General features: G+C 34.3%; 1 protein-coding gene across 6 annotated transcripts in view; it reads left to right on the forward strand.

Annotated features, from left to right (window-relative positions):
- AHI1 (Abelson helper integration site 1) overlaps positions 1-20,627 on the forward strand; it is a 176,164-nt gene that overhangs the window by 20,121 nt on the left and 135,416 nt on the right. For 4 of the 6 annotated variants that reach the window (XR_004138351.2, XM_031456381.2, XM_031456383.2 and 1 more), the window contains exons 6-13: positions 1,808-1,912; positions 2,795-3,014; positions 4,034-4,226; positions 7,366-7,461; positions 11,635-11,820; positions 12,980-13,132; positions 16,633-16,765; positions 19,059-19,182. Coding sequence is in view for 5 of the 6 variants with exons in the window: in XM_031456381.2 (XP_031312241.2) it covers positions 1,808-1,912; positions 2,795-3,014; positions 4,034-4,226; positions 7,366-7,461; positions 11,635-11,820; positions 12,980-13,132; positions 16,633-16,765; positions 19,059-19,182 (1,210 nt within the window). In the remaining variant the exon portion in view is untranslated. The remainder of the gene's footprint in view (positions 1-1,807; positions 1,913-2,794; positions 3,015-4,033; positions 4,227-7,365; positions 7,462-11,634; positions 11,821-12,979; positions 13,133-16,632; positions 16,766-19,058; positions 19,183-20,627) is intronic. The other 2 variants (XM_010983664.3, XM_031456385.2) reach the window with 1 other exon arrangement.

Below are 20,627 nucleotides of genomic sequence, written 5' to 3' on the forward strand. Positions count from 1 at the left end.
GCTTTCCTTTTTGCCTTCACCTCTTTTCTCCCCTGACCCCAGCACATGTGGGGTCTCAGTCCCCAGGCTGTGAACTCCCTGGGGACAAGCCCCCAGTAAATGTGAAGTGCTGTTGTTCACACCCCGGATATCCTCTTGTTTGTGATCTTTCTGTGTCCTTATATTTATCATCTCACTGTTAGTCTTCTGTATGATCTAAGTATTTTATATTCTGTATTCTCCTTATCTTTTGAATTATTCAGGTTATTTTTTTAAAGTTTGCTCCCTCTATTTACTTATTAATTATACATCCTTCTATTATTTTTAAGCTGTTACTCTAGAGAACATTAAGTTCATTCTTGACTTATAATACAAATTATATTAATACAAATTAACTCCCTCACAAAATACACTTGCCCAACACTGCTAAACATTAGAGTAGTTTGACTCCATTTGAATTTTGTCAGTTGCTTTCTCTGCATCTGTCCCTCTCCTTTCTAGTTCTTCTCATGTATTTTAGTTCTACATATATTTTAAACTTCACAGGTATTAGTTACCATTTTGTAAAGTTGATATTAATTTATTTTCATCCCCAAATTTACTTTTTCTTTATTTCCATTTTTCATCTGCTTGAAGCACTGTTTATCCTCTCTCTCAGTGCAAGCCTGCTGATTCACTCAGACTTTGTTGTGTTAAAATGCCTTTACCTTCATTTATGAAATGTATTTACTAGTATATAATTTCAGTTTACAGGAAATCATACAATTGTCTTCTGGCTTCCATCATTTTTGTTCCCGACTGCATTCTTGTTTCTGTCCCATTGAAGGAACTGTTGTCTTTTTTTCCCTCTGGCTGCTCTTTAGGTTTTCCTTTTGTCTTTGGTGTCAGTATTTTATCATGCTATGCCTACATAAAGCTTTATTGAAATTCACCCTGCTTAGAGTTTACTGGTTGATACCATTTATCAGTTGTGGAAAATTCTTAGTCATTATTCCTTTGAATATGGCTCTTCACCATTCTCTCTTGTTTTTCTAGATTATAACTTCACAAACTCTCAAGTTTGTACACATGTTTCTTATGGGTTTTTTTCCCTGTATATTTCTGCTTTTTTCCCCATTAGGCTTTGGTTTGGATATTTATATTGATTTTTCTTCTGTTTCACTAATCATGTCTTCCTTTGTGTCCAATATGCTTTTAGACACATCCATTGAATTTTTAATTTCAGACATTACATTTTTCAGTTCCAGAATGCTTATTTTTTAAGAATTCTAATTCTCTGTATAAACTCTACATTTTTAAAAATTATTTTGTCCATCTTTCCCTTTATTTTCTTGAGCATATTGGTCATAACTTAAGTCCTTGTGTGCTAACTCCAATTTGGATCATCTGTGGGTCTGCTTCTGTTTTCTGGTTTTTTCCTTGGTTATTAGTCATATAGTCTTGCCTCTTTTATGTCTAGTAACTTTTTATCGTATGCTGGCCATTGTGTGTAGAATCCCAGAGACTCCAGATGATTTTATCTTCCACTAGAGAGGATTTCCTCTTTCCTCTCTTAGACAGACAGAGTGGGCAACTGATTTCAACTAATCTGAGCTAAGTCAGATCTGGGTTGTAGTTTTGTTAAGTTCTATCTCTGATTTGCCATGTTCCTAGGCTGTGGCCTTCCAGGTGTTTCAAAGTGAGAGCATGGCAGGTATCTGTCTTCAGAGGTTTTCAGCTTAGTCCTTTAGCCTTCTGCCCCATGCAGCTTCAAATTTTGGCAAATGTCTTGAGGGGGAGACTGGCCGTGTGTTTGAGGCCCCTCAAGTCTCCAATTTTGTCACTCCAGCCCCGCGTGAACGCCAAAATCTCTGCTGGTTTCTCTGTCCCCCAGTAGGGGCCTTCTGCCAGGGGCCACGCCTGGATTCTCAACCTCTAGATGCGCCCAGAATTGGTAAGTGACCCCAGGTGAAAAGTGGCTGTAGGTAGAAAATGACCATGTCCTCCAGGGCTTCCTCTTTGCCTGTTTTGTTTCAGGCCCCTCCCGCTGGTGGGTCATTGTTTCCTAGTACCATAAGACTGGGAGATTTCACTACCTCTTCAGCCTCTCACGTAGTCCCGGTATTCAGTTTTGTGAGGAAAATTATCCCTGTGTTTGAGACTCCTCAAACCTCCAGTTTTATCACTCTAACCCCATGAAACAACTAAAAATTTTGCTGGTTACTCCTTCTCTAAGTAGTGACCTTCTGCCTGGGTCCTCTGCTCATAACAAATGTCCCCACACACTGAAACAGCTGCCAGTCCATCACCTCTGATTGATTCTCCCTCTCTGGAATTTTATTCCATCTACTACTATACATTATTTCTGTACTTTTCTGATGCCTTTAAAAATAAGGTTTTTGTCTTTTATTTGGCTTTTCAAGTTGTTGTTACCAGAAGCATTGACCTGCTATGTTCTACTGCATCCTACTCAGAAGTAGAAATTACAGTTATAAATGATTTGAGTGATACATGTTCCTCTTAGAAAATACCTAGATATTTGCCTCTTATTTTTTTTTTTTTGTCTTTGCCTCTTATTTTTTTCTCTTTGTGTTGTTGGTCCTTGTTAGGGAAAAAAAGAAAGATTCTTTGCCCTATTTTAATGCATTAGTAAACGCAGTATTTACTCTAAGAATGTAGTCTGCTCTTGTCTGGCTTTTTCTTTCCTTTTCCTTGAAGTGCCTTTGTTAACAAAGACAAATAATCATGGATCGAAAAGATTAGATTATATGCAAATTCAGTGTTTATTGTTATGGGAACAGTTAGGTATAACTTTGATTTTCTTCCATGCCTGTAGTTTCAGATGATAATGAAGACACTGATGGCGATGGTGTTCATGAAATAACAAGCCGAGATAGTCCAGTTTATCCCAAATGTTTGCTTGATGATGACCTTGTCCTGGGAGTTTACATTCACCGAACTGATCGACTTAAGTCAGATTTTATGATATCTCACCCGATGGTGAAAATTCATGTGGTTGATGAGAATACTGGTCAATATGTCAAGAAAGATGATAGGTAATTTTTTTGATTGGACAGTTAACCCTTGCAATTGAAAATGTGTACAGTAGAAGTCCTCTTTTCTGCCATTGACAGTCAGTGGGAATAGAGCTATAGATTCTAATTAGAGAATATGACAGTCAGTGGGAATAGAGCTACAGATTCTAATTAGAGTATAGTTTACATTTCTAGGTGTTTATCAGCCATTGATATTCATCAGTATGTTTTACAGAAGAAATGGGGAACATTTATTAATTCAGTAATTCATTTTAAGTGGAGTGGAGTTGAAAGAATTTCTCCCAAGCTTAATGGCTAACTTATGACATTTAAATTGCATTGTGAATCATCTTATGTTGCACTGTAAATGCTTAGTTTTCTAACCTCATATTTTTCTTTTGAAATTAATATGTTATCTGTGCCTCAGGTAAGGCAAATATCTTGAATTTAATTTTTTTCATAATATTAATTCTATAGCTAATACGTGCTTGAAACCCAAATAAAAAGTATAATAAAATAAATGACTCTACTAGAATTCAAAATAATTATTTGCCTAGAAAAAATGGCAAGGATAGGAAATACAAAAATTGTAAAAAACTTTATTCACTTACTCATCTTGGAGCATACAAAGAAAATATGGCACACCTCAAAGTACTTACAGTCCTGTTGTGCTCGTTTTGTTATTTAAATCTACTGTACTAAATTAATCACAAACTCATTTAAGATTCTGAACATGTTACTTTCTTCCAGCTCTGCATGCCGAAAGTATAATCATACTTCTCACTTTATATTTAAATAGTAAAATAATTCTGTGACACTGACTGTTAGTTTATAAATGCAAGATGAAAGCAAGTTACTACCACTTTTAAGTCTCAAACAATTTATAATTTTCTAGATAAAATAAATTTTCCTTATATTTCATGGCTGGTTGCCTTATATTTCATTTCCTGGTTGCCTCACCTTGAACACTCTTGTTATTTTTTCCTTTCTTTCTCGAACTTATGAAGAATTGTGTTAATGTAAGTATCTTTTTTGAACAGTGAACGGCCTGTTTCATCTTACTATGAAAAAGAAAGCGTGGATTATATTCTTCCTATTATGACCCAGCCGTATGATTTTAAACAGTTAAAATCAAGACTTCCGGAGTGGGAAGAACAAATTATATTTAATGAAAACTTTCCCTATTTGCTTCGAGATTTTGATGAGAGCCCTAAAGTCATCCTGTTCTTTGAGGTATGAATTGAATAGAGCAATTTAAACTAAATTTTAGTTAATATTTTAATAGCACAAATATAAGCTGTAATTTTAGTAGATCAATAATATAGCAAAGTAGTTTTTTTTTTTTTGCTTAGTCAAAGATGGAGGCGTTTATTAGCCTCTCAAATTTTCTTCTCTTCGTCTCTTGATTGTTCCCTCAGAAAGATAGGAAACTCTCACAGTTTGATCCCTAGGAATAATGTACTTGTACTGTGCTATAGAGATACAAGTAATAGTGTATTTGCTGAGCATTTACTAGTGCAAGTAGTTAGCCATTTGATTTACTCTTTATTGTTTAATCCTTACAACAATGCCATGACTATTAAGTGAAGTGATGAATCTAATCTGTCTAAACAATCTTCCATTCTTAACCCTTTTCACAAAATATAAACTCATTTATATCAGACTTCCTAAGAGTTTTTATACTACTAGAAGAAATAAAGATGAAAATACACAAATTACTTGACTAATACAATGTGTCATATAACCACAATGAAGTAGAACTTCTTAAATGTGAAGGGTTAGTAGAGGGTCATAGCAGTCAGGGAAAGCTTTATAAAATGGATAGCCTTTGAACTGACTTTTTTAAAAAACTAAATTTGTTTAAAATAAAAAACAAAAACAAAATGAGTTCACCTATTTCTTTCAACTCCCAATCCTCACCTATAGCAACCACCGAGCTGTTCTTGTATCTATGATCTTGGTTAGCTAGCTTAGATTACACATACAAGAGAGATCACGTGGTGTTTGTCTTTCTCTGACTTATTTTACTTAGCATAATGCCCTTGGGATCCATGCATGTTGTCGCAAATGGCAAGATTTCATTCTTTTTTATGACTTAATAATATTTCATTGTGTATATACACCACAACTTCTTTATTCATCAGTGGACACATGGTTTGTTTCCATATCTTGGCAGTTGTAAATAATGCTGCAATGAACAGTTGCTGCAAATAACTACTTTTTAAATTAGTGTTTATGATTTTTTTTATGAATACTCAGAAGTGAAATTGTTGGATCATATGGTAGGCCTATTTTTTATTTTTTAAGGAACCTCCGTATGTCTTCCACAATGGCTGCACCAATTTACATCCTCAACAACACTGCACAAGGGTTCCCTTTTCTCTACATCCTCACCAACACTTGTTATTTAGTCTTTTAATGCTAGTCATTCTAACAGGTGTGAGTTGATAGCGCATTGTGGTTTTAATTTGCATCTTTCTCATGATTGATGGTATAGAGTATCTTTTTATCTTTTCATGTACCTGTTGGCCATCTGCATGTCTTCTTTAAAAAAATGTCTACTCAGATCTTCTGACCACTTTTTAATCAGATTTCTTTTTTTGCTATTGAGTTTTATGAGTTTTTTAAAATATAATTTGAATTTTAGCTGACTTATTCTAATTTTTTACTGTAAAGGAAATAAAGGTTCAGAGCATAAAGTGATTACCCCAAAGTTACTCTTATTTTAAGTGCAGAATTAGTGTTTAAAGATAATTTGAACTTAAAGTACTACATTTCTTTTTTGTACTTCATGGTATCTCTCCATAAGCAAGGAAAAGTAAAGAAAGCCTCTCCTCCAGTTTAAAAAAGATGAGAATTTTAGCATGGGAAAAGCGAGACATGATCAGAGCCAATAACTGATTTTGTAGAGTTACTTGTTTTTATGATCCTTAACTCAGATAATCTGTGTGTGTTTATGATATGAATATTCTACCATTTACATCTGTGATGGTGTTACATGATTTGTAAAAGCTGTGCTTTTTAAAAAAGTGATGTAATTTATATATCAAGGTACTGTTTCTTTGTCATAGAAATTTGTCATTTTTTTAATCATAATGTTCTATTATATTCATTTTAGTAACATGAGATTTAGGAAAGATTGTGGGATTATAAACACTTTCAATTACTTTTTAAGTTTTGACATTAAAATATTATTGTCTACAAAACTAATTTCTGATTTCAACTTTTTAAGGGTTTGTTGAGGACAACTTGATATTATCTATCAGCAGTCCTTAAAGCTAGTATTCTACTTTTAGATATTTCTCCTAAATGACAAGTACACAAAGGTGTGTGTACGGATATTTATTTAAGCACTGTTTATAATAACAGAAGTTTTAAGGAAACAAGTCTCTTTAGTAAGAGGTTTGGTTTAACTAAATTATGTTTTTTTTTAAATTTATGGTATTTGTAATATAGAAGAATACTAGGTAGCCATTAACATGATGGTATACATTTTATGGGTTGCATGTGTATATTGACTTGAAGAGCGATCCACTACATATCATATGAAAATAGCTTGCAAAATAGCATTGGATTTGTAGTAACATATGTATATTTAGGAAGACACAGAAAAAGGTTTAGATATGTGTAGACCTGTGGTCTTGATTACAAGTCGTTCTTACTCTTGCATACTTTTCTTATATAATTGGTGTTTTTTCACTGTGAATGCATTATATCTGAAGGCAAATTTAAGTATATAAAGAAGAGGAATAGATGGAGTCTGTGTTAGTTTTTAAGCAGTCTTCTGTAAAGATTTGTTATCTCCGCTGAGCTTTTAATATAAACACCAGTGAGCTCAAAGTGATAGTCTGTGACAAGTACCTAGAATACAGATAGTCCTGTGGCAGGTTGTGATTGCAAGTCCATAACATACAGACAAGATGGAGATGTAGAAGAAATTCTCCTGAGAAGCCTAATGACAACATATATCCAAAGAGAAGATACCCAACTTCAGGAAGGTGATCCAAGGAAGGGCCCATAGATGAGGCCATGAATTTTTCAAACTATCCTTTGAAATCTGCTCTCATACATAAAAAAAATGAGTAAAGCTTAAGAATTCTATGCCTGGTGTATTTGTGCCTAGACTATATTTGAGGTAATTAATACTTTGTCATGGATTTTAAATAAATCGTAAGGGTTTATTAATAAAAAATGAAGTGGTCAGAAAATGAACCTCACTAACTAGGTGAGTTAACTTAAAAGTGAGTGAAATGAGATAAAAATGTTTTTCCTCTAACGGAGGATTTTTTAATTTTGGTAATATATTATTAGAAAATATTAAATTCTAGGTAGCTTAGTATTCTGTGAAGTAATTTTTTATGCTTATTTACAGATTCTTGATTTCCTAAGCATGGATGAAATTAAGAATAACTCTGAAATTCGAAACCAAGAATGCGGCTTCCGGAAAATTGCCTGGGCATTTCTCAAGGTATGTTTCTTATCCGTTTTAAGCAGTTTTAAAATAAACTTGAAATCTGATTGGCCACTTTTTCCCAAGTCAGTTTGGTTTCGTATAAGGGGTTATGTTAACAAGGTAATATTGTGGTGGTGAAGGGTTATTAATTCAAGCTCAGGTGTTGCTCATTCAGATTCTTAACTATTTACTGAGTGCCTAGTGTTTCCAGGTACACTTTTTGGCTCTGAGGCTCCAGCATTGAAAAAGGCACAGCCCTGCCATCATTATTCAGCTCAACAAATATTAATTATTAAACTCTTTCTATGTGCCAGCCACTGTTCCCATTGGTGAATAAAGAAGATAAACTCCTTGACCTCAAGGACTTCATATTCTAGCAAGAAAAATAAACATAAAACAATTGATTATACAATTTATCACTTAGTACAAATTTTGTACATACTGTCAAGAGGCATGGGGTGGATGATGAAAACATCCTGCAGGGTCAGGAAAAGGTTTCCTATAGAAGAGACATTGAACCTGAGCATTAGACAGATGGCAGTAGCAGGGAAGAGAGAGTTCTAGATAGAAGGTACAGTCTGTGCAAAGACCCTGATGTTAAAAAGAGCAAGAAATTCCTAGATGAGCAAAAGAAGGCCACTGAGATTGGAGGACAGAAGCTGAGAGGGAAGGTGGTGCCTGAAGAGCTTGCTGAGGTAGACAAGGTCTTGATTATGCATGGTCTTTGAGCCATTATAGCAACAGGGAACCATTATAGACTTTGAAGAGTAGTGGGAAGCCATTACAGGATTTTAAACAAAAGGATAAAATGATTTAATTTTTAGAAAGATTACTTTGCTGGGTGGAGAATGGATTGAGAAAGGCACAGATGTATGTACTGGAAATCAAGGTAGAAAATTCTTGCAGTAGTCTAGGTGTAAAACAATGGTGTCTTTGTCTAGGATGTCTAAGCAGAGATGAAAGACGTAGATAGACTGATGTTTAAAAAGGGAAGTTTTAATTTTATAATTCTTTTATTTCTGGTATCCTTCATTTCTGATTTCAAACATAAATTTGAGTTATAAAAAGTTGAATAATTAACCTGTTTTATAGTATAAGACTTTTTCTGTTTGTGCATCCATCCATTCAACAAATATTTACTAAGTGGCTATGAAATGCAAGGCACTCTACTAACTACAGGACATTCATAGGTAGATTAGGCATTGTTCTTTCCCTCCAGTTCAGTTTCTATATAAACATATTACGTACATGATTATGCGTTATAGAGCAGATGCTGTGAAAACCCAGTTTGGGCACTCAGTCCACGTTGAGGGTTAAAGAGAGACTTTAGAACAAGCACAGTCTGATTGCTGGATGGCAGCCAGCTTGGCTGTGGTGAGGAAGTAATTAATTCTAGAGTGGCCTTAGGAATCACTTGGTCCATTGTACCTTTGAAAATCTTTCTTCTGTAACCTTTATACCTTTACCTAGACCCCCTCTCATACTAAATTTTTTTAGAAAAACAAAAACAAAAAAAGGTCACTTTCACATAGTAAATGTTGCCACCTTGTGGTCTTATTAGAAAGTGCACTTACTCCTTTTACGCTATAGTTAGTGCAGAACTGCAATGTTTACTATAAACTGCGCTTGGGAAACAGTGTATCTCACAGCATTTTTACCTTAAGTGTCAAATGTATTTTTATTTATTTACCCATTTTATGCCATTGGCATAAACGGCAATCAGGAATAAAGGGTACGTTATTCTATGTGCTTCCTGTGTTATAACTCTTATATATCTCTTTCATTAGACTGTAAGCATTTCAAGTCATCGGTGATTCTTTTCGGACAATTTGTTGAACATATTTTAGTCCTTATTTTACCAGACCTCCTTGTGTTTAATATATCACTCTTTAAACTTACTGTTCCATAATATCATCAACTTCTAGCATATTAATGGCACAGAGAAAGTGCTCCATGAGTACCTATTGAGGGAATTAATAAATGTATGGAAACAATGACTAGGAAAAATCCATCTTTGAGGAAGTGGCATGAATCAAATTAAAATACAGATGTTTTAATACCTATACCATTGGTTCCAGGAATGTCCTAGATAATTGTAAAGTTATTATAGTGGTCCAAATGAACCCCAAAGCACCTTTGTCCAGATAAAAATGAGACTTTATCCTAATTCTCAAGTGGAGGACACTTTCAGTTCTTTTAGCACATATATATGACTATTCTTTTAAACTAAAAAATAATTAAGCCTTATTTATTCAAGTTCCACATTATATGTTTTATAACCACAATGGCAGGATCTTGGCCGGATCTTAGTTTTCTCATGCTAAGCACCTTACTAGTATAAGCTAAGTTGCCTGGTGAATATTAAAATAACTTATGGAAAATATGATTTAGAATCTGGGGAATAAGTATCTTTTAAAAATGATATTACTCCTTTATAATATTCAGGCAGATAATACTACAGTTTAGGAAGGGAGTCTCGAATACTTAATATTTAATGACTACACATCTTATTGCTCAATTTGAAACTGTTCTTTACCCCTCTATATCATAATGGCACCCCTCAGCTTACAACCTCCTGACTTTTTCCCTTTCCTCCTGTAGAGGGTAGGGAAAAGATGGGCTGTATTTTTGCTAAATCTGTTTCTTTACTGATACCTCATTCCTGAACACACTGCAATCTGGATGGGGCCTCAGCTGCTGAAGCTTCTCCAAACAAATCACTATGACTTCTGTGTACCAAATTATTGAACATTTTCTAGTTCTTCTTTTATCACACCTATGTGTGTGATATCATTCCCTTAAAACTCTTGTTACCTTGCTTTTCTCGACACCATCCTTTCCTGATTTTCCTTATTCCATTCCTTCAGTCTCCTTCCAGGTCTTCCACTAACCTCTTTAATATCAATACTACGCATAGTTTCACCTTTAAACCGCTTCTCTTAGACCCACTTTTCTTGCGTGTGCTTCAGAATTAAGACGTTTCAGCTTGGGGTGACCTGTAGATATCGCAGACTCTCCCAAACTGAACATCCTCCCTAACTCTCTTCCGTCTCCTCTAATCTGCTTCTTAAGTTGGTAGCCCCACCACCTGCCCAGTCTCCCAAGTTTACAACTTTTGAGCTGCACTGTTTGTTTTGGGAGCCACTAGTCACATGTGGCCATTTGAATTCAGATTAATTCGTTAAAATTAAATATAATTAAAAATTAATTTCCAAAGTTGCACTAGCCACATGTCAAGTGCTCGATGGCCACACGTGACTAGTGGATGCTGTATTGGATGACACGGATAGAGAGCATGCCTGTCATCACAGAAAGTTCTGTTGGACAGCTCTGCCTTGACGTCTTTCTTGACTTTTCCCTTTTTTACTTTCCAAGTTGCATAAGTCAGTAACAGTTATTAAGCATGTTCCCTGTGCTCAGTCCCTACTCTTCTAGTTTGTCACCTTCATGTTGTGAAGTGCTGCAAAAGCTCCCAACTGTCTCTGCTTATTTGTAAAAGACACGAAGGTTAACAAAGATATTTTCTACTTAGAGTCATAGTCCAGTGAAAGAGCACCTATTTTGAATTGATGAGATTTTTTTTTCTCTTAAGAATATCCATTTATTTAGCTTAAATGTAAGTTGTCTTGTTTAGCAATTTTTTTAATTGAATAGACCTTTTAAAAAGATAGACTAAAATATTTTAAAAACATAATAAAGGGCTCAAATAAGTTTAATATCTTAATTACTCTTTTAAAATAATTTTGACTTTTTAAAAATTAAAAAATCTCAAAAGTTTTACCATTAAAATATTGATGCTAAAAAAATGGAAAATTTGTTTCTGTTTAAATAATAGTCAGCTTAATCTTTATCATTGTCATTTCAAACAAACATGTATTGATCACCTCCTTTGTACAAAGTAACACCTGCCACAGTAATGTCACTGCTTTACCAAGGGTCTGAAGTTGTATAAGGGAAAAGACAGCTATCAGGAACACATTTTAGAAGTCATTTGGGTTACCTTGTGAAAATGATCTGAAACTGTGCTTAACCAGCTGTGTCAGTGTTCTTTCCTTTGCTTTACCAATCTAAGGAATTTCAGCATACCATATTAATCTTTTTAAAATTAGTTTTTGACTATCTATTTTCGCTTTATTGGATGCATTTATTTTCAATGAAGGTAACGTTTTATTTGAATTCTTATTTAAGCTTTTAGGAGCCAATGGAAATGTAAACATCAATTCAAAACTTCGCTTGCAGCTGTATTACCCACCTACTAAGCCTCGATCCCAGTCAAACGTCGTCGAGGTTTTTGAGTGGTGGTCAAAATTTCCAAGAAATCGTTATCCATCAACGCTCTATGTAACTGTAAGAGGACTGAAAGTTCCAGAATGTGTAAGTTAATAGCACATGCAAAAATATATCTTCTCTTGTTGAGATTAAAAGGTGACCTGTTTCCATTTCTAAAAAGATAAAGTATCTAGAATTATTTTAATGGGTTTCTAAAATAGAAAGATACCTTCAGGGATTATGTAATAAGCATGTAATAGCTGATACTTAAAAGATACTTGGGTGAATTTTAAATACTAAATATAGATTTCAGTTTTAGGAAAACAGTTGTTTTTTTTTTAATAATACTAGTTTTTAAAACTTAAAGATAAAATAATGACTTAAAGTAGGAGTTGAAAAATATTTTCCATAGAGGACCAGCCAGTAGCTATTTTAGACTTTGCAGGCCATGCGGTCTCTGTCGCAGCTACTCAGCCGTGCCATTCTAGTGGAAAAGTAGCTACAGAGACATACGTAGGCGATAACTAAGCAAATGGATTTGGATGTGCTCAAATAAAACTTTATTTACAAAAATGTCATCAGACTACGTTTGGCCCAGACTGTAGTTTGCAGACCTATGAATTAGAGGCACATTTTTTACAGTATTATTAAAATAATCAGGAAGTAATATTTCTCCTTCTGTTTTCCATAGATTAAGATAATGACTATTTTAGCAAAGCATTTGTCCTAAAATGAACTTTTGCTTTTGTCTTATTGCTGTATGATATTTCAAGTCAGGTGCATATTCTGTAGTTGATATTATAAACTGTGACCACAGGGTTGGTTTGCATTGGTTTGAAAGGAGTTAAATCAGTTTTAAGAAGTGGAGAATTTAAAAAACTTCAGATCTTTATGTTATCAGTTTTGTGATTACAAAGCCAGAGCTACCATAGCACAATGTCAGAGCCATAATATAACATCTGGTAGGTATTGGTAAAGAGGTGGAAACCAAGGGGCAGAGTTATTAAAACCATTTCATGTAACTGTTTAGAGTTTTGTTTTTTTCCTTCCCACTTTTAAGGCTTTTTGGTTTAAGACTATAATTTCAAGCAGTTTTCATTTTGTTTAGAATAATGTATAAATAAAAGAATTTTTTTCTGGGTTACATTATTAAAACATTTCCACATTATATTGTTTGTTTCAATATTTTAATAACCATGCATTCTAGAAAAGAGAAAAAGATTAACATGCTGTATAAATTTTCTCATTTTCTATACATATTCAGATAAAGCCATCTTACCGCTCTATGACGGCTCTTCAGGAAGAAAAGGGTAAAACAGTGTATTGTAAACAACACGGTGAGTCAAGTTCAGTAGACACAGAACCTGGATTAGAAGATTCAAAGGAAGTGGTGAAGTGGAAGCGGCTGCCTGGGCAGGTGAGGTATTCACTAGCTTTGGATTCATTTAGTTATTTTCTTCTTTATTTTTAAAACTCCAGCAGCTCCTAGGGTAACTAGCTTGCTGCTTAAAACTCTCAGATTATCCTTGTTTTTAACCACAGTCTTGTTTTTCTATTAATTCATTTGACAAATAATAATACAGTACCTATTAGGTGCATAAAGGTGCTATTTTAAGTTTGTTAGGAACCTGGGATTTTATTTGTTTTAAGGGCTGCAACAGATTGGGGGACTTAAACAACAGAAATTTATTTTCTCACGGTTCTGGAGGCTGGAAGTCCCAGGACTAAGGGTTGGCAGGGTTGGTTTACTCTGAGGCCTTTCTCCTTGGCTCCAGGTGGCTGCCCTCTTGCTGCCTCTTCATGGTCTTTTCTCTGTGCATGTGCATCCCTGGTGTCTCTTCCTTTTCTCAGAAGGACACTAGTCTTATTAGATCAGGGCTCTACCCTAACAAGCTCATTTTAACTTGGCCAGCTCTTTAAAGACCTTATATCCAAATGCTATTACATTCTGAGGTACTGGGGTTAGGACTTCAACATACGAATTTTGGGGGACAGAATTCAGCCCGTAAATTCACCGTTTATGAATTTGTGAAATTTTGTACAGCCCCTGGCTTCTTCCTAAATCACACTTTGATAAAGATAGGTACATTCATATTCTTTTACCACAAGTTCAGCAGTATTTAAGCTTTTAGTGAAGTTTTCTTTCTTGGTTAGTGTATTTTGCAGTGGCAAGAAGCATTATTGATCCAGTTTTGCAAATCGCTTACTTGTTTCCGTAAGAGTTTAGTGGTTCATTTTATACACTCAGTATATACATAAGTGACTATTTTCCTAGACCTTTTCACTGTCTGAGTTTTGCATCATATTTGATTTTCTTTTTGAGGGCAGTTTTACAGATACATCTTAAAGTCATTTTTAAGTATGTCAAACATAATAATATGGAGAAAATGACGTTTAGACTGGTCCCTTGGGGACCTTTCACATCAATTGGAGACATAGGAAACAGTTACAGTATTGTTCAGTCAGGTGTGCTGCAAAGAAGTCTTGAAGAAATGTAAGTGTAAAAAGAATTGTTTAAGTCAGCAATTCTCAAAGTGTGATTGAGGACTGCTGGGGAAGTCCCGGGACCCTTTCAGGGGTCTGTGAAGTCAGTCTGTTTGCATAATAAGATAGTAATGATTCTAATGATTTCATGATTGAGTTTGTCTTTTTACTTTCATTCTCTCCAGCATGTACTGGAGTTTTCCAGAGGCCAAATGATACATGATATCACAAAAGAGAAATGAAAACAGAAGCAGTAAATAAAATAAAAACTATCTTTTATTAAGCCATATATTAGAAAGATTTTCAAAAATATAGAGTAATTCAATTTTATGTATTTTTTCATAAAAAGAAATTATTTGTTAACATTTAATGGGGTTGCTCTTTTTTTAATAACAAATATTTTTTAAAATTATCCATTTTATCTCTAATATTATAAATACCTAATAGATCTAGCCACAAAAACAAAAGCTTTTTGGGGTCCTCAAAATTTTTTAAGATTGGGAAGCATTCTAAAACTAAAACAGTTTGAGAATTGCAGATACATAGAAGGTGAACTGGAGTGGTGGAGGAAGGATTCATTCAACAGATTGGTGGATCTTGAGGTAGACTTTTAAGGGTGGCCAAGATAGGGCTGGGTGAGGAGGTCCGGGAAGAGTGTTTCATATTGGGGCAGTGTTGTAAATGGGAAAGGACCTGCTATGTTCCTTAGGCCCTCAAAATTTGGCTGCCTGGAAACCCAAGCTTGTGAAAGAGATAAAATGGTGTGATAGATTATGCCCACATCGTGGAGTGGCTTAGATGGTAGCCTGATATTTGATTGTGTGGCACTGAGAAATAAAGGGAATAAATAGAATAAATAGAAGGGAAGCATGATAGCAGTTGTACTCTAGGACAAATGCTGGATGGCTTGTAGAAGATCTTGAGGTAGGTTCTATCAGAATGAGAGAAACCTAGCAGGTGGCAATTGCAGTCATTGATGTGTGAGGTGAAGAGGGTCCAACCTTGGGATGTGGTCAGAAAAATTGAGAAATAAGAGGTGAATACAAAAGAAAGAAAGAAATTTAGTGACTCACAAGGTAGTAATGGAGGGAAAAGAGTTGAAGATGTTGAGGAACCTGTATTGTTATTATTAAACTTTCATCATGTGCTAGTCTGAGTACAGTGTCAAACCCTGGGAACCCCAAGAAAATAATGGTGCCTTTGGTATCTTGGCTTAAATGATGAGGCACAGAGTTTTCCTCAACTACATCTCTTCCTCGAGAAGCAGCAGCAAGTGGCTATAAAACCTGACTTTTCCTTCAACTTTTGTCCTCTTTTTATCCCGCTCTCCCTTTTCTGACTCATCTGAGTGGAGAATAGAAGGAAAGAATGGGTAGCATGGTGTCTGGTACATTACTGGCACCTAATGTCTATTGAATTTTTCAGCTTTATATTAGCTTCTCATAGTGCTGCCTTCTCATAATGCCGCTAAATCTTGATGCTACATGTGAAAAACCTGGTACCTATCTAGAAAGCCGGTCCTTGAGCTAATAGTCTTTGACTAGGCCCGTTAAACTGGGCTTAAGCCTTTGAATAATCTTTATTAACTATATTTAGTAATAATGGTTACTCACCAGGTTGCTGTGATGAATATATGAAAAGATATTCATAATAAAGTACCACATTCATGACATGTAGTGAAGGCCCGATATATATTCATTTGAACTTTTTGAAAAGTAAGGAAGAAACACAGAAAGAAAAGCTCACTGAAGTTTTGAAGAGGTAGAATTCAGATAAATAGAAGTAGTATTTTCTACAGTAAATATTAATACACAAAAAGTTTTGGTTTCATCTGGTACTAAGGAATGAAAACATAAAAATTATGAAGAAATTTTTTAAAATTAGTGAATGAGGAACCAATAGGAGGTGAGTGAGTGCTTTGAAAATACATCTTGGAGCACAGCCAGAAATGAGGGTTATTTTAAGAGAGAAAGGGAAAGAGAATGAGTAGTCATACATCCTGGACTTCAGCAAGGCCCTAAATGGAAATTGATACCTCAGAACAAGTTTGTGGTTCAGCAAAAATAAGGGTATGACATAAATTCTTTTCTGTGGGTATGTAAAAATAATGTGGTAGTGACAACTCTAGAGGATCAGATATTGAAATTTTCTATTCATATTTTAGGTAAATTAAGTACTAGTTAGACATGGAGTATAAATTCACTTAATTTTAAAAGAACTGAAACTGATTCTCTGTTGCAAAAGTAAAGTAATTTATTGCAGTTTTCCATCATTCTGCTTACTTGCTTTTCTCTTCCTCTGAACCACAGTAAAGGGTCTTTAAAAAAAAAAATCACCAAAACACCACTACAGTAATTGAGATTAACTAATTTTTATTAAACTAATTAATTTTAATGTTCCTTAATTTCTATTTGTAAAATGTATGTTTTTCAGGCTTGCCGTATCCCCAACAAGCACCTCTTCTCACTAAATGCAGGAGAACGAGGATGTTTTTGTCTTGCTTTCTCCCACAATGGAAGAATATTAGCAGCAGCCTGTGCCAGCCGGGATGGATATCCAATTATTTGTGAGTAACAGTTCTGCCTGTTTAATCTGATTGTCTATATGGAGGATATTTTTTGGATTTTAAAATTCACTGATATCTTAATTTGTGTAATTTACCAGTACTACTAAATTAAAATAGATTTGTCCATGTAAAGTAACAATTCTTTTATAATTTATACTCTTCTATACAATGTATGTTCAGAAGTGGAATGAGGATGAGCATGAAGGATGGTAAATCTGTTTTTAAAACACGCAGGAAGATTTTTTAAAATCATTTTCCATTTTAAATACAGAAATTTTGCAACATGAAGGATTAACAAGTTGGTTGACAGCAGCGATAATTTGATTATGAAAGTCCTCAAATTTGTTACGCACTAGAACGATTATAATGGATTCTGGAGATCCTAGATGAAAAATTCTCATTATGTTAGAGAAGTCAGCAGAGAGGCCAAAATCATACCCTTAAAATGAGAATTATTATGCTCTTCTAGACTTAGAGACTTTAACTGCTTTCCCTTTACTTCTTATTTAATCATGAAAACCAACTCACCTCAGCAGGAAGCAGCCAGTTCTCCATGGGCATCTGCCCTAAGCACTGGTGTTGAATTTTCTGGGCTTAGCACAGTTTATTCCTGGCTGATTTCCTTTTTTTCCATCAGGGACTCATAACTGGCTTGGTTAGCATCTGTTAAATAGATACTCCTTCTCATGAAATACTGTTAGCTTTAAGACAGTTTGTGTAGTTTGATTACAACTACGCTGTTTTAAAAATTCACTAAAACCTATGCACTGGGGGTAAAAAGAGGCTTAGGAAACATACTCCAGAATATTAATAGTTCTTTCTTTTCACTGTGCACTGGGCAGTAAAAAAATTATTTTCATTCTGATTTATATGTTTTTAACATTTCTATGATAAATATGTGTTACCCTCAGCTTAAAAAAAAAGCTATATGAGTTTAGATGTAATTACTGCTTAATTCTCAAGAAGGAAAAGAATAATCTTAGTCTTTGGTTTTTGATTGTTTGATTATGATGTGTCTACTTGGAATTTGTTTAGATTATAGGATGTGCAGATTAATGTTTTTCACAAATTTGGAAAGTTTTCCATCTTTATTTCTTGAACTGTTCTTTCTTCTCCTTTCTGTTGCTTCACTTCTTCTTGAGACTCCCCCCATTTCTGTGTTGGGACACTTTGTGGCCTCTTTTAGGTCTCTGCAGCTTTATTCATTTTTCTTCATTCTTCTTCTTTCTGTTGCTCAGGCTGCGTAATTTCAATTGACCTATCTTCAAGTTTACTGATTCTTCTGCCTGTCCAAGTCTGCTATGAGCCTCTTTATTGAATTATTTATTTCACTTACTGTACTTTTCAACTCCAGAATTTCTTTTTTGTTTTTTGGGTTTTTTTTTTTTCTATCTCTACTTATTGGTGAGAAATCATCCTCACACCTTTATTCTTTAGATATGGTTTTCTTTAGAATGGGAACAGGGTCAAATTAAAACACCCCAGAGCTCAGTGTTCTTACCGAGATTCAATTGTTTTTCTTGAATAAATGTCCCTCAGATTGTTGTGAGCCTTTGTTTAATTTCCAGCATTCTGAAAAAGTTAATTTTAATACTTTTAGCCAGTGTTCTCGTTGCTTATAAGGGGTTGCAGATTTTCTAAGGTCCTTATTTTACTGTTCCGGTTCCAGTTCTGTACTGCTTAAAGGACAGTTGGTTTTACCACTAGGTGGAAGTAGAGACTTAGAAACCTTGTTCTGTGTTAAGTCATTATCTTAGAAGATTTTATGTATACATAACATAGCGATACCGCAAATGCCTTGTTTATAAGATTAGGTCTCTGTTAATTCTCTTACTATGTCTATCGTTTTTTAGGATTTGAATTTTTTTCTAGCAATAGTGCAGTTTAAATTTTTTTTGTTTCAAATAATTAAATTTTGTTTGAAATTTGATTGATTTTCAGATAAAATAATACCTTATTCATGAAGCCCAAATTACAGAATCTTTGAAGTGAATTGCAGTTTAAAAGTTATTTAATTAATAAATTAATTATCAAAGATTATTGGGAGAATAGTAATGAAGAGATGAGAATAATTAATTGTAAACATATAAAATTTTATGTATGTAAATTCTTGTGTCTAAAGCAAATGAAAAATTATTTTTAAGTAGATTTTGAATTTTTTATGATGAAAATGTCTTTGGTGTAATATTCTTAGTGCTTACCTTATGTACAAATTATAAATTATGAATCTTTATATTATTGGATTAAGAATCCTCTGTCTGGAAACATACTAATTTTTTAATATTTTCATTAGTGTATGAAATTCCTTCTGGACGTTTCATGAGAGAATTGTGTGGCCACCTCAATATCATTTATGATCTTTGCTGGTCAAAAGATGATCGCTGTATCCTTACTGCATCGTCTGATGGCACTGCCAGGTTAGTAGTGTACTTGAGAAATAATCACTGTGTATGACATTTGTCCTCAAGGAAAGCAAAGGGAGCATAAAGTGGTGTAATTACTCTTACGCTTCAGTTATGTCTTGCTTATCAAGGGACTGTCTTAAATATGCATCATACAGGCCCACTGATTAAGTTAGAAGTAGTGAAAACTTTTTTCCTGAAGACGTTTCTGTTAAATATATTTCATTTATGTAATATATAATGTTTCTTGTCCTCACTGTCTTTAAATGATCGTTACATATGCTGTTCAGTTAATACTTTGACATGAGGTTTATTAAACAACTGAGATCTTTCCTGGAATATAGGCTCTTGATGTCAGGGATTCCGTCTTCACTGTTAGCCAGATGCAGAGGCCAGGACACAGTGGTGCTCAGTGCATAGTATAGGATCAATACACAAATATGCATCTTTTGTTTTAAGAGCTTAATAGATTGTCAGATATTTGTACTTTTCAGAATGACAGTCTTAAAATAATTCAACTCCTTTCAGTTTAATAAGTGTCACAATAAAATATTTAAAAGCTACTTTTTAAAGTTTTATTTACACTTTTTTGGCTGATTGTTTTACCATGGGTATATTCTACAAATATTATTAGGCAGATTTTCAAGATGCTTTTATATATGTCACTTAATTGGATTCCAACAAATGTAAGTGGATACACATAAGTACTATATCTATGGACACTGAGAGCAGTTTGAGGTCCACTCTGTCTTCACCCTTATTTACTTCTGCTTCCTGCTCTTTTAACACATGCTCTTTGAAGACACCTCTAGCGTCTAGCTCCCGTCTTCTATTAATCAGCATCCTTTTCAGTATAAAATGTCTAATTGATTAAGATGTTATCATTACTGATTAGTTTATATTTAAATGAAGACCTGATTTCTGGCTAGCTGGGAACCTACTTTTAATCCCTCTTAACAATATCCCCAATAACGCATCTGGCTTCTCTGTTCTCTCAAGCATAACCATTCTGTCTGATGCACGGCTATGTTAGAGAAAAATACATAACCTTGGTAAGATCTGTCTGTGGGTTTGTAAGTCTTAAAATCACCTGAGCTCTCATCTCTGCTGAGCAATCCTTTTATTTATCTTTATTCAGCCATCTTTTCTCATTCTTCCAGCAGCAGATCCAAACCACATGACTCTTCAAGTTCTCTACACTAAAACACAATCTTGCCACTTTCATTAAATGACTACCTTCAGTTTACAGTGAAATTTAGCCAAACATGAAAGTCCCATATTTCCCTCTGATTTCCTACCTAATATTCATAAATTTACCAGTCTTTATCTCTGTACATCTCTCTTAACAAGGAAGTGTGGAGTAATCTTTGACCTGTGCTTTTAATCTCAAATCTTTCAATCCACAGTCTTGTTACTTTTATTTCCTACCTCTCTTGTTTCTTTAGTATCTTTCTCTATTG

Source organism: Camelus dromedarius, chromosome 6 (genome assembly GCF_036321535.1).
Source record: "Camelus dromedarius isolate mCamDro1 chromosome 6, mCamDro1.pat, whole genome shotgun sequence".
NCBI lineage: Eukaryota > Metazoa > Chordata > Mammalia > Artiodactyla > Camelidae > Camelus > Camelus dromedarius.